This window comes from Dreissena polymorpha, chromosome 9, assembly GCF_020536995.1.
Source record: "Dreissena polymorpha isolate Duluth1 chromosome 9, UMN_Dpol_1.0, whole genome shotgun sequence".
Lineage (NCBI taxonomy): Eukaryota > Metazoa > Mollusca > Bivalvia > Myida > Dreissenidae > Dreissena > Dreissena polymorpha.
The window spans coordinates 1,022,892-1,041,127 of NC_068363.1; the positions used below are offsets into that span (position 1 = coordinate 1,022,892).

Here is an 18,236-nt window from a genome sequence, read left to right on the forward strand (position 1 = left end):
ATTTAAGGGTTGGAAATGAAGCCTTTATAATTCGAATCTAGTAAGACAAGTCTTTAATTAAATTTATTTTTTCATGGGACTACAAATGCTCAAAATATGTATCTCAAGTGGTAAAGGGTTAAATTGAAACTTGACATAATTATGTCTTCACCATGTAATGTATCGTAAGGAGGACACACATTATGTCTTCACCATGTAATGTATTGTAAGGAGGACACACATTATGTCTTCACCATGTAATGTATCGTAAGGAGGACACACATTATGTCTTCACCATGTAATGTATCGTAAGGAGGACACACAATCAATCAGTCACCATGTAATGTATCATAAGGAGGACACACAATCAATCAGTCACCATGTAATGTATCATAAGGAGGACACACAATCAATCAGTCAAAGGAAAAGTCTTCACCATGTAATGTATTGTAAGGAGGACACACAATCAATCAGTCAATGGGAAAGCTACTTCACCATGTAATATATCGTAAGGAGGACACACAATCAATCAGTCAAAGGGAAAGCTACTTCACCATGTAATGTATCGTAAGGAGGACACACAATCAATCAGTCAAAGGGAAAGTCTTCACCATGTTATGTATCGTAAGGAGGACACACAATCAATCAGTCAAATGGAAAGTCTTCACCATGAAATGTATCGTAAGGAGGACACACAATCAATCAGTCAAAGGGAAAGTCTTCACCATGTAATGTATCGTATGGAGGACACACTATCAATCAGTCATAGGGAAAGTCTTCACCATGTAATGTCTCGTAAGGAGGACACACAATCAATCAGTCAAAGGGAAAGTCTTCACCATGTAATGTATCGTAAGGAAGACACACTATCAATCAGTCAAAGGGAAAGTCTTCACCATGTAATGTATCGTAAGGAGGACACACAATCAATCAGTCACCATGTAATGTATCGTAAGGAGCACACACAATCAATCAGTCAAAGGGAAAGCTAGGGGGTGTACACAAATGTCTAGGGCCTTGTCTGGCTTTCTTAGAATGAAATTGTATAATAAGCCATATTGATGGGTCAAAATAAGAGTATACAAAATATATCAGCAGTTTCAGTAAGAAAAATCATTTTGGATATCAAGACACATTGTAATAAGAAATAAAAATTGATAATGAACATTGTACTCTTTTATAACATTGTACACTTTTAAGGTGGAAATCGTTTTTTTCATGTCCCCCACTATAGTAGTGGGGAACATATTGTTTTTGCCCTGTCTGTTGGTTGGTCTGTTGGTCTGTTGGTTGGTTGGTTTGCGCCAACTTTAACATTTTGCAATAACTTTTGCTATATTGAAGATAGCAACTTCATATTTGGCATGCATGTGTATCTCATAAATTGCACATTTTTAGTGGTGAAAGGTCAAGGTCAAGGTCATCCTTCAAGGTCAGAGGTCAAATATATGTGGCCAAAATCGCTCATTTTATGAATACTTTTGCAATATTGAAGATAGCAACTTCATATTTGGCATGCATGTGTATCTCATGGAGCTGCACATTTTGAGTGGTGAAAGGTCAAGGTCATTCTTCAAGGTCAGAGGTCAAATATATGTGGCCCAAATCACTTATTTTATGAATACTTTTGCAATATTGAAGATAGCAACTTGATATTTGGCATGCATGTGTATTTCACGGAGCTGCACATTTTGAGTGGTGAAAGGTCAAGGTCATCCTTCAAGGTCAGAGGTCAAATATATGTAGCCCAAATCGCTTATTTTATGAATTCTTTTGCAATATTGAAGATAGCAACTTGATATTTGGCATGCATGTGTATCTCATGGAGCTGCACATTTTGAGTGGTGAAAGGTCAAGGTCATCCTTCAAGGTCAAATATATGGGTCAAAATTGCTCATGTAATGTCACTTCTGCAATATTGAAGCTAGCAATTTTAAATTTGAAATGCGTGTGTATCTCAAGGAGCTGCACATTTTGAGTAGTGAAGGGTCAAGGTCAAGGTCATCTTTCAAGGTCAAACGTCATATAGGGGGACATTGTGTTTCACAAACACATCTTGTTTTTTATAATATTGTTTTTTTTAACGAATTGCTTACATTCCTCCAGCTCTATGATCTCTACACTGGCCCATACTCTAAGGGAGAGAACCATGCCAATGGCTGTGCTGAGGAGGAGGAGGTGTGTGGAGTGAACTCCCTTGACAGCCCCAAATGTGGCCCCTATGGCTCCTGTGCACTGACTGACCTCACCAACTCCCAGTACAAATGTACCTGCAGGCCTGGCTACAGGGACCAGGGAAGCAAACCCTGTAGTACAGGTAGGTGAGCAAACCCTGTAGTACAGGTAGGGGAGCAAATCCTGTAGTACAGGTAGGGAAGCACACCCTGTAATACAGGTAGGGGAGCAAACCCTGCAGTATAGGTAAGGGAGCGAACCATGAAGTACAGGTAGGGGAGCAAACCCTGTAGTACAGGTAGGGGAGTAAACCCTGTAGTACAGGTAGGGGGGCAAACCCTGTAGTACAGGTAGGGGATCAAAATGACAAACCACGTAGTACAGGTAGGAGGGCAAACCTTCTAGTACATGTACGGGAGCAAACCTTCTAGTACAGGTAGGGGAGCAAACCCTGTAGTACAGGTAGGGGAGCAAACCATGTAGTACAGGTAGGGAAAGAAACCACGTAGTACATGTAGGGGAACAAATCACGTAGTACAGGTAGGGGAGCAAACCATGTAGCACAGGTAGGGGATCAAACCACGTAGTACAGGTAGAGAAGCAAACCCTGTAGTACAGGTAGGGGAGCGAACCCTGCAGTACAGGTAGGGGAGCAAACCCTGTAGTACAGGAAGGGGAGCAAACCCTGTAGTACAGGTAGGGAAGCAAACCCCGTAGTACAGGTAGGGGAGCAAATCCTGTAGTACAGGTAGGGGAGCAAAGCCTGTAGTACAGGTAGGGGAGTAAACCATGTAGTACAGGTAGGGGATCAAACACTGCACTAAAGGTAGGGGAGCTAACCCTGTATCACAGGTAGGGGAGCAAACCATGAGGTAGGGGAGGAAACCCTGCAGCACAGGTAGGATAGTAAACCCTGTAGGTAAGTTAGGGGAGAAAACTGCATTACAGGTATGGGGTTCAAACCCTGCAGGACAGGTTAGGGCAATTCCTGTAGTACAGGTTTGGCAAATCCTGTAGTACAGGTAGTGGAGAAAACCTTGTAGTACAGGTAGAGGAGTGAACCCAAGCAGTACAGTTAGGGGAGCCAAACCTGTAGCACAGGTTGGGGAGGAAACCCTGCAGAACAGGTAGGCGAGATAATTGTGTGCATGCCATACTAAACGTTTTTTTTAACTTTCATTTCTTTGAAAGAGTTCCAAACCAATCAAAATGCATAGTTTTAAACATAATTTGTTGTTTTTTCTGTAAAAATAACTAGGTTATAATAGATGTAAAATCAACAAATGCCAATAAACTGCAAAAGTAATTCAAAAGACATAAGAAATATGGACCATGCTCAAACTAAATATTTTTGACACATCAACTTTTGGGACACACTTGGAATTGGCAATGTAATTCCAAAATTATGGGTTGTCTTCTAATGTGTAAGTAAACAGATTACACAAAATTTTATCAATGGCATTTCATTTCTAGCAACCACAATTCGTGACCTCAAACTCAACAGCTTCCTGGGTTGGACCCTGAAGTACAGCTTCGTGAACATTGACCTTCAGTCCCGCACTACAGAGCTTCAGGTGCGGTTTAGAACCCGGGACCCAGAGGGCATACTCCTGCACCTGCCGTCCAACATGCAGGAGTTTATAACCCTTGAGGTAAGGCCTGTTGTGGCAGGGTGGTGGTCATCTTGTGTCTACAGTGTGTTTGCATTATCTTTGATAGGATTTTTGTTTCCAAAAAGTAGATGGAAGTTGACAAATACTCTTTTAGCGTACTGAAAAACATAAAAATGGCAAAGACCACATATTAAGCAATAAGTAATTTTAGTATTAAGTTTTTGCAAAATGTAAATCTCTGCTAATGTTTTAAAAAAATGCTTGACGACACTTCACTCGTGCATGAAACCCCTTTTTGTCATAGCAAGATTCATTCATGTTTAACCTGTCTCTGTGTTCACAGCTGGTGAAGGGACGAGTGCAGGTTCTGTACAACCTGGGGGGTCAGGACGGTGAGTCAGCGCTGACCCTGGCACGAGCCCCAGCCAGCAACGGTCAGTGGCACACGGTCAGCCTGCGCCGCATTGGTCGCTGGTTTGAGCTGAAGATGGACGACGGGGAGGGCCGGTACAGGAACACGACCTGGGGACCCATTGGTGGGCGGGAGCTGATCACTATCGATATGTACGGCATTGTGAGCGGGGCACATGTGGTGTTCAGTAACAACCCAATCGTGGACAGCTTGGATCTCAATCAGAGTGAGTTTGCTTTTATTTCTGAAGGGTTTCTTTCTTCTTTCAGATGTTGCCTGCTCCTTGAGTGACGCATTTCTTGTACCCATGTCAGTACAGTTGATTTAAGGTTTTATACTATATATTTGTAAACACATATAAATGAAAATGTAAAAGTTAACAAAACTGAATCTGAAAATTAGAAACTTTCTTTCTGATATTCATTTTGGCCAGCTGTTTGTCAATCCTCTGTCTTAGTTGTGTGGATCTCCAATAGACTTATGCCATTGGTTGCAACTGAAGTCTTAATTATTCAAAAATATTGTATGTATGTTAGCTAGGGTGGAACTTAACAAAATTATCGTATGTGTTAAATAAATTGCCTTAATGATTTTCTAATTTATTGCATAAATAATTGTATATTTCCATCTTAACAAATTAAAGAATGAAGCATTCATGACCTAAAAATGGGGAAAAGAGCTATTCCGTTCAAGAAAAATATCATTTAAATTATAAATACGTGAATTATTTAAAAAATAATATATGTTTCTTAATTTTTACCTTTTCCCAATTTTGTTCCTTACACTATAATAAAAAATGAGCAATTTTTTTCAATATAATTTTCCCAATAAACAACTTGTGCTGACGTCATTTTCAGCGTGTATCACTGACATTCGTCTGAACGGTAAATGGCTGCCGATGGTTCAGTCTGAGAACACTCAGAGCGAGGCAGCAACCCTGGAGTATGATCACCGCGTGGAGATGGACTGTGTACGGGAGGACTGTGTGGGGGTTGTCTGCCCCACTGGTGTCCCGTACGCCCCTGTCTGTGTGCCTCTTTGGGGGAAACATGAGTGCAGGTGGGTGTGCTGGGTTCACTTTACCATTAATCCTAGTCGCTTCTAACCCTTAAGGCTTTAATCCTAGTCGCTTCTAACCCTTTACCACTCATATAAGATACTGGTAAAAAGCTTACAGCATTAAACCTCAACAGCCTGCATGTTAATCGCAGGCTGTTCTGGTTTTATGATGGTTGCATTTAGCCATTTTCACTTTTGCGGGAAAGGCATTATCGATTGTTAGAATGATTAAGCTTTGTGTTTTTAACCCTTTCAGTGTGGGAACCGAATTTTAAAGGCCTTTGCAAACAGTTTGGATCCAGATGAGATGCCACAGAACGTGGCGTCTCATCAGGATCCAAACTGTTTGCTATTCTGATAGTATTCTTTGAAAAAAATAGAAGAAAATGCTAATTTTAGAAATTCTGCAGACGACATTTTAGCAGACGACAAAATTCCCAGCATGCAAAGGGTTAATGATCCTCCACTTTGCAAACAAAATATTGTGAGCACTAAATAGTGTCTATTGGGAGAGCTTACAAAGGTTTGTGAGCACTAAATAGTGTCTATTGGGAGAGCTTACAAAGGTTTGTGAGCACTAAATAGTGTCTATTGGGAGAGCTTACAAAGGTTTGTGAGCACTAAATAGTGTCTATTGGGAGAGCTTACAAAGGTTTGTGAGCACTAAGTAGTGTCTATTGGGAGAGCTTACAAAGGTATGTGAGCACTAAATAGTGTCTATTGGGAGAGCTTACAAAGGTTTGTGAGCACTAAATAGTGTCTATTGGGAGAGCTTACAAAGGTTTGTGAGCACCAAATAGTGTCTATTGGGAGAGCTTACAAAGGTTTGTGAGCACTAAATAGTGTCTATTGGGAGAGCTTACAAAGGTTTGTGAGCACTAAATAGTGTCTATTGGGAGAGCTTACAAAGGTTTGTGAGCACTAAATAGTGTCTATTGGGAGAGCTTACAAAGGTTTGTGAGCACTAAATAGTGTCTATTGGGAGAGCTTACAAAGGTTTGTGAGCACTAAATAGTGTCTATTGGGAGAGCTTTCAAAGGTTTGTGAGAACTAAATAGTGTCTATTGGGAGAGCTTACAAAGGTTTGTGAGCACTAAATAGTGTCTATTGGGAGAGCTTACAAAGGTTTGTGAGCACTAAATAGTGTCTATTGGGAGAGCTTACGAAGGTTTGTGAGCACTAAATAGTGTCTATTGGGAGAGCTTACAAAGGTTTGTGAGCACTAAATAGTGTCTATTGGGAGAGCTTACAAAGGTTTGTGAGCACTAAATAGTGTCTATTGGGAGAGCTTACAAAGGTTTGTAAGCACTAAATAGTGTCTATTGGGAGAGCTTACAAAGGTTTGTGAGCACTAAATATTGTCTATTGGGAGAGCTTACAAAGGTTTGTGAGCACTAAATAGTGTCTATTGGGAGAGCTTACAAAGGTTTGTGAGCACTTAATAGTGTCTATTGGGAGAGCTTACAAAGGTTTGTGAGCACTAAATAGTGTCTATTGGGAGAGCTTACAAAGGTTTGTGAGCACTAAATAGTGTCTATTGGGAGAGCTTACAAAGGTTTGTTTACATTGTGAGCACTAAATAGTGTCTATTGGGAGAGCTTACAAAGGTTTGTTTACACATACAAGATCTCAGTCTTGTGCCTGGTCTGTAAAATTGCAATTCATCACATAATTTTCACAAATGTCACAATAAAACTGGTCATGTTTTAATAAGATGTTGCACACACATTGCGTGACACAAATTGTCAATAATGTGAAAAATAATCAGGGACAAATCAAACTTCAGTTTTAGATCTTCTTTCCGATTGGTTGAATCCAATTTGATGCTTATATATTAGCCAATTGATGAAATAATGCTAGAGTTATATTTTCCCATTGAAGAGTTTTTTTTATTTGTTTTTCAAGATGGCGTTGTATTCTTCATGGAATAGTGTGGTTTGCCAATTTACAGTCATCCATGATACTTGTATCTCCTCATTAAAGATCAAAACTTAAAAAAGATATTGGTTTATTATAAAAATTAGTTAGCTGTATTCCATATTTAAACTTAAAATAAATCGGTGATGATTAAGGAAGTTCCTTGACAGAAAATAGTCCCAAATTGCACCCATAAAAAGAACTGAACAAGAATTTTCCCATATTAAATTATAAGCCAGGAGAATTAAGTTGGCTCGAATATTATGTTTTATATTGTAGAGTTGTTTTCTGTTTCTTCTTTGTTTAATAACACAAGAGTATCAGTTATTTAAGATGAAATATATTAGTTTAAAGTTCATAAGTTCAAGTATGGAAAATGTCCACCTCTTTTGTTACCTTGTCAGGACACTGTAAGACCTTGAACTGAATGTAATGAAGTTAATAGTTTATCACATGTTGAGATTTCCATGTTCCGTAAACATGTAAATCAAAAAGTCTTTCTCTACTCCTCCAGATGCCCTGCTGGCACCTACCCAAATGGCTACAACTGCCTCCCTATCGACTACTGCGCCCGAGACACGCCCTGTTTTGACGGAGCCACATGCATCACCAAACCTCACCCTGAGAACTTCACATGTGTCTGCCCCCCGCGCTGGACCGGGCGACTGTGCGATGTCCAGGGACCTGGCCCTGTGGTGATGGCTGGACTAACTACTAGCTTCATCATCATCATCATTGTCAGCATTTTTGTTGTGCTTGGTGAGTTAAGTGCACAAGCGGGTGTTGTTCAGAGTGGTGGACTAACAGTTGCATCAGTAGATTTCAATGTTCAGATGGTTTACTTACAGTTGCATCAGTAGGTTTCCCTGTTCAGAGTGGTTGACTAACAGTTGCATCAGTAGGTTTCACTGTTCAGAGTGGTTGACTAATAGTTGCATCAGTAGGTTTTAACCTTTTGAATGCTGACTCGCAAGAAATGCTCAAATGTACAGGATGATGACAACTTTGTTTGAGTGACATTTAAGGGAGGTGGGGTATTATCATTCCCGTGTCAAATCACAACCATTGCAAATTTACAATTAATTTATTATATTTTAAAGTTGGTAAATCATCAATTCACTGCACGGCGTCCTTACAGTGGTTGCGCTGATGGTGTTCCTGCTGATTCGCTACAAGAAGAGGACGGACCCGGAGAAATACATCCTTGATGTGGACCCTGAGGATGACATTCGAGAGAATGTGATGAACTACAATGAGGAAGGGGCAGGTAAGACTCCAATATGAGGGTGAGATTTCTTACCCGTACTTGTTCTGTATTGTCTTGCTCATGTTTCACTGTAATGCGTGTAGGGCATACATATTTTACAAACATGGCTTGTTTGTATCAGAAGAATACTTTTTCTGTTCTGTAACATCCAAATTTTCATTGTCTGCATTCTCCAACCCATATTTAAGTATTAAACCTTATCCCCGCATTGAAAGGGGTAAAATGCATGTGTGGAAAGCGTTGTCCTAGAATAGTGTTTGCAGGGTGCGCAGGCTAATCAGGGACATTTTCTACTTTTCCTGAATGTTTTCCTTTAAAGGAAATCTATTCTCAAAACAAAATCTAGTTTAGGCAAAAAGTATCATCCCTGATTAGCCTGAGTGTGATGACTGCATAGGCTAATCTGGGAGAACATTTTACGCTCATGCATTCAACCGCATATTCTCAGAGCGTGGCTTTAACAATATCATCACATGTTCCCAGCTTTAACGATACCATCACATGTTCCCAGCTTTAACAATATCATCACATGTCCCCAGCTTTAACAATATCATCACATGTTCCCAGCTTTAACAATATCATCACATGTTCCCAGCTTTAACGATATCATCACATGTTCCAGGCTTAACAATATCATCACATGTTCCCAGCTTTAACGATATCATCACATGTTCCAGGCTTTAACAATATCATCACATGTTCCAGGCTTTAACAATATTATCACATGTTCCCAGCTTTAACAATATCATCACATGTTCCCAGCTTTAACGATATCATCACATGTTCCAGGCTTTAACAATATCATCACATGTTCCCAGCTTTAACAATATTATCACATGTTCCTAGCTTTAACAATATCATCACATGTTCCCAGCTTTAACAATATCATCACATGTTCCCAGCTTTAACAATATCATCACATGTTCCCAGCTTTAACAATATCATCACACGTTCCCAGCTTTAACAATATCATCCCATGTTCCAGTTTTAACAATATCATCACATGTTCCAGGCTTTAACGATATCATCACATGTTCCAAACTTTAACAATATCATCACATGTTCCCAGCTTTAACAATATCATCACATGTTCCCAGCTTTAACAATATCATCACATGTTCCCGGCTTTAACAATATCATCACATGTTCCCAGCTTTAACAATACCATCACATGTTCCCAGCTTTAACAATATCATCACATGTTCCCAGCTTTAACAATACCATCACATGTTCCCAGCTTCAACAATATCATCACATGTTCCCAGCTTTAACAATATCATCACATGTTCCCGGCTTTAACAATATCATCACATGTTCCCAGCTTTAACAATACCATCACATGTTCCCAGCTTTAACAATATCATCACATGTTCCCAGCTTTAACAATACCATCACATGTTCCCAGCTTTAACAATATCATCACATGTTCCCAGCTTTAACAATACCATCACATGTTCCCAGCTTCAACAATATCATCACATGTTCCCAGCTTTAACAATATCATCACATGTTCCCAGCTTTAACAATATCATCACATGTTCCCAGCTTTAACAATATCATCACATGTTCCCAGTTTTAACAATATCATCACATGTTCCCAGCTTTAACAATACCATCACATGTTCCCAGCTTCAACAATATCATCACATGTTCCCAGCTTTAACAATATCATCACATGTTGCCAGCTTTAACAATATCATCACATGTTCCTAGCTTAAACAATATCATCACATGTTCCCATTGTCTGAGGCCTATATGCTCTTGTTGTGTTACAGGTGAGGAGGATGAGGACGGGTATGACATCAGCCGTCTACGGAAACCAGGGCACATGGACACATTCCACGCTTATAACCCTCTTTTCTTGAAGAAAGGTGGGTGGTTGTAGTGTAATATTAATATACCGATATTATCTATGGGATGGTATAAAATGTGCACAAATTATCTCCAAAATATACAAAATTATTATGGATTCATAACCATGCATGCATGGGTCAAGCCAGAACAAATGCTTTGGGCAGTGAATTATAATGTTTTTTATAAGATATCTGTGTCAATAAATAGGATTCAGGCATTCTGAAATGCTAAAGTGAATGTTTAAATACGATTTTGTATCAAAATACTTCTAATTACTTATTCTGCCAAGGAAATGTATCCAAATGGTGTAAGGTATGACATATTTATGGTATTTTTGGTTAAGAGGAAGTTCTTTTTCTGATAAGCTTGTGCAGACTGCACAGGCTAATCTGGGAAGAATCTTTACCCACATGAATTTAGCCCTGTTTTACCAGAGCAAGGCTCACATGGTCCAAACCAAAAGACTTAAATTCCCTTATTCCAAACCAAAAGACTTAAATTCCCTTATTCCAACAATGGAACGTACTCAAACCGTGTCATAATAAAGTTAAACTAAAAAGTATGAAACAATACATCTCATGTACATTCCAGGCTCTGGTGAGAGACCAGACGTCGGTGACTTCATTGAACAACGTCTCGACGACGTCGACAACGACCCCGGTGCGCCGCCTCACGACAGCGTGCGTGAGTTTGTGTATGAGGGCGGGGGAAGCGACGCAGGGTCACTGAGCTCCCTACAGACCTCCTCCGGGTCTGATGACCAGGATTATGACTATCTCAATGACTGGGGACCAAAGTTTTCTAAACTGGCAAATATGTATGGGGGCGACGAAGACCAACAATGATGATTGTGCATTGTTTTGGTTTGTGTTTCATTATCGAGTGCTAAATAGTTTTTTAACGGGTCCAGCATTTTTATCTTTTATAAGGCATTTTTATGTTTTTACTAGTGAAAGTGATGTGCAGGATAAAAATTCTGATCTAAATTGGTGGTGTTTTCATGACTTTGTATGGTGGATCTCTATAAAACACGAGAGTTAAGTGTGACCAAGTGTGTATTATGGGCTCAGTATAAGAAAATGTATGACCTCCAAACTTACGAATTATTCATGTGTTGCTGAGTCGGAAACAATGTGAACAATTGAGATTATGAATGTGTGTTTTTATAATCACGCTGTTGTTGCTCATTAAAAGACCAACCCACCGTTCAATGTGAAATGTGAATTCATGTTTAGATAGTGGTGATTATTGTATTGAGATTTTTATTGTGAAATATAAATCAATATTTTATATTTACTGAAGTTGAACTAGTAGTTAAAAGATGGTATCAGTGTTTGCACTGGTCAGTCCTATGAACATGCATAAACCATAGTTACTCTTAATTTTGGACACCTTCCTTTTGAGCTAAAATTCTTATTTTCAAGACGTGAATTAAAAATATTTTAGTGTCCGAAAACTTAGAGTAATTACAGTAATAATGTGTTCATAATTGTTTTCAAATCAAGCTTATGTTTAGTGTTTGCAATGAGGTTGTGAGCTTTAAGTTACCATCCAGTGAGAACTTGGCATAATTTGAAGCAATAATGTTGCTATATTTATGACAGCTGTTATTTCAGTGTCTTGTATAAAAACAACTAACGAAAAAAATATCGTTCAGTTTTATAATTGAAAATAGTTTTCTAATATTGGTAATGAACATTTTACAGTTATTTTAAGTTTTAGTGGAATTTTGCTTCTAGAGAATTACTATGCCATGAGTACAAGTTCAAGTTTGAATACCTGTATTCGGCAAACCATTTGTGTTATATTTTCCATTTACAGTCAATTATTATAAAATTTCAAATGTATTGAAGATAATCACAAGTGTTTGTTTTTCATGTATTTGTAACTTCATAACATCGAAGGTTGTGTTTAAAAAGGTATCATTACTATTTATTTTTGTAAAAACATTTTTGCAACATGTGTTTGCAGAAGAAAGAATATCTATTGTTAGTGAATGGTCTACTTTAAAATTATGGATGTTTATATGTGTTTAAGAAAAACTATTTATTGTGTAGTAAATCTTTTTTTTAAATCCTCTTTGCATTTCTATCTTAATTATTCTTCTGTTACAAGCATGTAAATTAATTAGCAGCATCTATTGCAAAAATGGTTCTTATGATATATTTGAGCAATGTATCTCCAGATATGACGCTGCATCCTATACTGTGTTATTTTTCAACATTTTGGGATATTTTGCAGCGTTTGGACTAAAATTGGGAAATTAGTGTTGTTGCTTGTTGCTTAAAAAATGCTTAAAATTGCAAATAGAAGTGTTTTTAGTCTTATTTTATTCACTAAGGTGAAACTTATATGGATGGATGGGAGATAAACAAAATGTTGAAATCTAAAAAAAAAATAAAATTGTTGGCAAAAAATTCTTTAATTGGTAATTTTTAGGTCCCATTTGGGAAAAATATATACTTGTTTCCATTGGGAATGGGGCCCAATACCCGATTTTTAATGAGAAAAAAAACACTGCTATACTGTGATGAAGAGTCATAATGTAGGCTATTCAGACCACGTAAGCTTGTGTGACTTAATAGCGGACAATACAAAATGCAGAGGCTTGCCTGCATATTTTCTAAGACCCATTTTTGCACGATGTTTCTTGAATCCAAATGTGTGTTTATCCAATGTTTGCACTACCTGTTCTAGTCAATTATCTTAAAACAAGGTCTGAGCAGAAATCTTTTTTTCATAAAAATCATATACAACTCATATTGTCATTATATATTCCGTAAGAAGCACTTTAATACAACACAGGATAAATATATAGTAATTTTATTGAAGTCGATTCAATGGAGGCAACCATTTAAGTTTAAAATTATCCTTGCATATCTTAGATATGATTGTGTATGAAAAAATGACATTTATCACATTTCAAAACATCAGATTGTACTCTTAACATTCATGTCTCACATAGTACATCCATAGACAACCCAAAGGGCCGCAAAGCACTTGTGTTAAATCTGATAAACCTGTTTAGGAATAAATTCCATTGCCTTTAGTTGTAGTGTGCATTCACAGGTAGATTGTGCTGAAAGAATGGTGGTGGAGTTTTAATCTGGAGCTTTGCAATTTGCCTTTTCAAGCAGATACCTTTATTGTAATTAATTATTAGTCATGCAATAAGGAAAAATTCAATTCAGCCTTTGTTAGAAAGCATGTGAGAACCAGTAGCCATGCGTCTGTTGTTCGTCCTATATCAAATTATTTGTTAGAGTTATTGCTGTATAAATTTTTGTTCTTGGAACATTATAGGCAAGTAGCTTTAATTGGGGTGTTCAGTGATAAAGAAGTTATTGCCCTTTGTTAATATTCTCATAATTTTGTACTTCTATCAGAGGTATCGACTTGAAACGTAACGGGCAAGTAGATCATAATAAGGAGACCTGTGATTTTGTGACATGTAAGCTTTGAATTTGGCATATATGGCAAATAATTGGAGATATCATCTTGACATTTATTATTTAATAAGTAGATATTTCTTTATAATCAGAAGTTCGCTGCACCTGAACCATTACTCTTGCTCAATAATGTCACACCAATCGCCCTTGTGACTTTTTGTACAGATTTTGTCAAGAGCATAACTCAACCACAACATAAGATGTCAGGGCAAAATTCATAGGTATGAATCTTCAATTGTTTCAAATCTAGTTTCTTAAACTACCCTTTCTATTCCCTTTGACACTGTTATGCTTTGGATATTTCAGGCATATTAGTAACCGATCTAGTCTTGTTTTTCCGTAAGGTTTATTCAAGCCATTAATTTTGTATACAATATTAATGTGTTCATATTTTTAAGTTGACCAAAAATGTATTTAAGATCTTAACAATTTCTCTGCTACTTGTTCCACTGAATATTAAATTTGTTAATATTTATATAACATGTAGATTTACAAAACGATTCATGTAATATTTTGTTGTGTACTCTCCAAAGATTTGTGCATTTTGGATTGCTCTAAGCTTTAGATTATTTAAATATATGTATTTGTTGTCCAGTTTAGTGTTTATTCAGTTTTAGTTTGTGCAATTCAATGTCATGGCTTCTAGTGACATGCTGTTTGTTCTCGATGGTTGTGTCTCTTTATTCAGTATTACATATTTATTTGTGTACTCAGCTTTTCCTGTATAATGCTTCAGACATTTAACCCTTTCCGACTTAGATTTTAGTCCCTTACAAAGTTATATTTAGTTTAAGGCCATTCTTACTTGATTCAAGTTTTTAAGGCTACATGTCCAAACCTTAAATACTGATGAGCTGCAAACATCATAAAACCTGAACTGACTGCGAGTTACTCGCAGGCTGTTTTAGTTTTATGCTGTTTGCACATAGCAATTTTCAATTTACTTCTATCTGGTTAAGAGTTAATGATAGGTGTATATACTTAATTGGACAAAGGAGGATACATTTTTTTGTTGTAATTTTTAAATCATGAGTTTAATATTTAAAATAGTTATCGAAGTTTGTGTTAACTTTGTTGAAACAAAAATGAAAAATAACACAATTATGGAAGTGGTACTTAATGTCAATTAAATTAATTTGTTGTTAATACACGATTCCATCTGAGATATGCAACAACAGAGATAATTAAACAATTAAATTATACACATTTATTATATTAACTAATTAAAAAAAGTAAAATTAAGTTACCCAATATTGAAGACAAACGTCCCTATTTTGTTACATGGTGATATGTATGTATCTGATCTTGCATTTGTTGTTCAAATTTCGTTTTCTTGTTTAACTTACATTAGTTACTTTACATTTTTAGCTCACCTGAGCACAATGTGCTCATGGTGAGCTTTTGTGATCGCCTTTTGTCCGTCATGCGTCGTCTGTCGTCAGTCGTCCGTCGTCAACATTTTGCCTTGTGAACACTCTAGAGGCCACATTTATTATCCAATCTTCATGAAACTTGGTCAAAACATTTGTCTGATTGATACCTCGCCTGAGTTCGAAACTGGGTCATGCTGAATCAAAAACTAGGTCAAAAAAAGAAAAACCTTGTGAACACTGTAGAAGTCACATTTGATGCCCAATCTTCATGTAACTTTGTCAAAATGTTTGTCTGAATGATATGTTGGTTGAGTTCAAAAATGGTTCCCGTCAGTTGAAAAACATGGCCACGAGGGGCGGGGCAGTATTCTTTTTATAGCTATAGAGAAACCTTGTGAACACTCTAGAAGTCACAATTTTTGCCCAATTATCATGAAACTTGTTCAAAACATTGGTTTTATTGATATCTCGGACGAGTTCAAAAATGGGCCAGATCGGTGAAAAAACATGGCCGCCAGGGGGCGGGGCAGTTTTCTCTCTCTATATTTATAGTGAAAACATGAGAACACTCTAGAAGTCACATTTTTGGTCCAATCTTCATGAAATTTGGTCAGAACATGTGTTTTCTGGATATGACGGTTGAGTTCGAAAATGTTTTTTTTTAAGCACAAGAAGATTAAGCGGAATTAATTATAAATGATAGTTTTACATTCTGGAAGATAGCAAACTTTTGAATATGTTTTTTATTGTTTGATTATTCTGTACAATATGGCATTCTTTTGTCAAACGATTAAAGCGAGACAATACGATTTTTATATGTGTTAAATTGTAATATATTGATAAATACATGTTACAATAACACAAAATTGGCAAGACATTGAAGACAAATTTCATAAAATGCAGCAGAGACAAATTAGAGCCCGGAGCTGATGGTGACGAAGATATTTCGTACATATTTTCCTACAATAACTGAAGAATTCGTCTTTTGATTAGGATCAGAGTTAGTGTTCGTGTGTCGTATGAATAGACATCGCTGCAGGAATTTAAAAACAACCATTCAACTAAATTAAGATTCACATCGTACATGCATGATATGCATTCTGGTGACTTTGACTGTACAGACATTTTCGATTTCAGAATTAAATATCTGGCTTATTTCCCGACAGATGTTGTTCTTAACTTTTATTTTAATTTATATTGAAATGTATGACCTTGTTAACACTCTAGAGGTCACATTTATTTTCCGATCATCATGAAACTTGGTCTGAAGATTTGTCCCAATGATATTTTTTGATGAGTTCGAAAATGGTTTTTGTTGCTTTAAAAACATGGCCACCAGGGATGGGGCATTTTTCCTTATATGGCTATATATGGCTTTAGTAAAACCTTGTTAACACTCTAGAGGCAACATTTATTTCCAATCTTCATGAAATTTGGTCAGAAGATTGGTCTCAATGATATCTTGGATGAGTTCGAAAATAATTGTTTGCTTGAAAAACATGGCTTCCAAGGGGCGGGGCATTTTTCCTTATACGGCTATAGTAAAATCTTGTTAACACTCTAGAGGCCACATTTACGGTCCGATCTTCATGAAACTTGGTCATAAGATTCATCGCGATAATATCTTGGAAGTGTTCAAAAATGATGCTGGTTGGTTGAAAAACATGGCTGCCAGGGGGCGCGGCATTTTTCCTTATATGGCTATAGTAAAACCTTGTTAACACTCTAGAGGTTACATTTATTTTTTGATCTTCGATTATGAAACTTGGTCAGAAGATTTGTCCCAATAATATCTTGTTATCTCAGGTGAGCGACTTTGGGCCTTTCAGGCCCTTTTGTTAATTTAAACTTTTGTGTTACATTGTAGTTTAATTTATTTGATTTTTTAATCAATGCGAAATGTTTTTTGTGTTAACTTGTTCAAGATAACTTTCAAATACGAATTGTTTTTTTACAACATTTTTGAATTATCAGTAAAATTATACATGTTTATTTGAACCATTTCACTAAAAGGTTGTGCCCCTATTTTTTATTTAATTTTGTTTATAATGTGATGACATTCAAGAGTTCATAGTTTTGTCTATATTAAAAAAGTGAGTCACCTTTTGTGAATACCCTCAGGAAATTCACAGGTATGAAAACACTTAGTTGTAATACCAGCTCAACTAAACTTTCTGTAGTGTTTAAAAAAAAACTCACAAGTTTTTATTGTGGTAAATATACATGTTGTCCCTGCTACCATATCATGGGTAGATATATTTGCCGAAATATACATGTCTGTCTCACGGTTGTTTGTTTATGTTGTAATTACCTTTCATACCTGATTCTTAAAAATAATCAAAATACTTGTGTATCATAATACATTAGATATGTACTGTGTAGAGTAAGACATAATATGCGTGTTAACTGTGAAGCTGATATATCTAGATAGCATCTCTGTAAAAGATAATGTTTTAGGCTGAATCCTTTATATATATCTAGATAGCATCTCTATAAAAGATAATGTTTTAGGCTGAATCCTTTATAAATTAATATATGAGCCTTGCTCTGGGACAACCCGCTGTGTGGATGTTTTGAAAGTGTCCTCCCAGCTTTATGGATGTTTTCAAAGTGTCCTCCCAGATTTATGGATGTTTTCAAAGTGTCCTCCCAGATTTTTGGATGTTTTGTAAGTGTCCTCCCAGATTTATGGATGTTTTCAAAGTGTCCTCCCAGATTTATGGATGTTTTGTAAGTGTCCTCCCAGATTTATGGATGTTTTGAAAGTGTCCTCCCAGATTAGCTTCTGTAGCCCTCACAGAACAGACATGCTTAACAATTCTGTACAAGTGGAAAGTGAGGTCCCAGAGTAGTGGACTATTAATTTGGGAAGACACTTTATGCACATACATTAACCCTTTACCACTTAGATATGTACTTTGACACATCTGTAGTCCCTTAGGTAGTAACATTTAATTATACAACTTTCTTGCTAGATTCAAGTTTTCAAGGCTTCATTTCCAACCATTAGATACTGATGAGCAGCAAACAGCATAAAACCTGAACAGACTGCGAGTTACTTGCAGGCTGTTCTGGTTTTATGCTGTTTGCACATTGTCATTTTCACTTTGATTCTTATGGGGGAAAGGGTTAATCTGG

General features: G+C 36.9%; 1 protein-coding gene across 3 annotated transcripts in view; it reads left to right on the forward strand.

Annotated features, from left to right (window-relative positions):
- LOC127844602 (neural-cadherin-like) overlaps window positions 1-12,744 on the forward strand; it is a 195,265-nt gene extending 182,521 nt beyond the window's left edge. Inside the window, exons 31-38 of one of the 3 annotated variants that reach the window (XM_052374993.1) lie at window positions 2,086-2,296; window positions 3,628-3,806; window positions 4,111-4,405; window positions 5,037-5,238; window positions 7,670-7,914; window positions 8,294-8,422; window positions 10,198-10,293; window positions 10,868-12,744. In XM_052374993.1, coding sequence (XP_052230953.1) covers window positions 2,086-2,296; window positions 3,628-3,806; window positions 4,111-4,405; window positions 5,037-5,238; window positions 7,670-7,914; window positions 8,294-8,422; window positions 10,198-10,293; window positions 10,868-11,121 — 1,611 coding nt within the window. In that variant the 3' untranslated portion in view covers window positions 11,122-12,744. The remainder of the gene's footprint in view (window positions 1-2,085; window positions 2,297-3,627; window positions 3,807-4,110; window positions 4,406-5,036; window positions 5,239-7,669; window positions 7,915-8,293; window positions 8,423-10,197; window positions 10,294-10,867) is intronic. The other 2 variants (XR_008032834.1, XM_052374992.1) reach the window with 2 other exon arrangements.
- The last annotated feature ends 5,492 nt before the right edge of the window (window positions 12,745-18,236 follow it).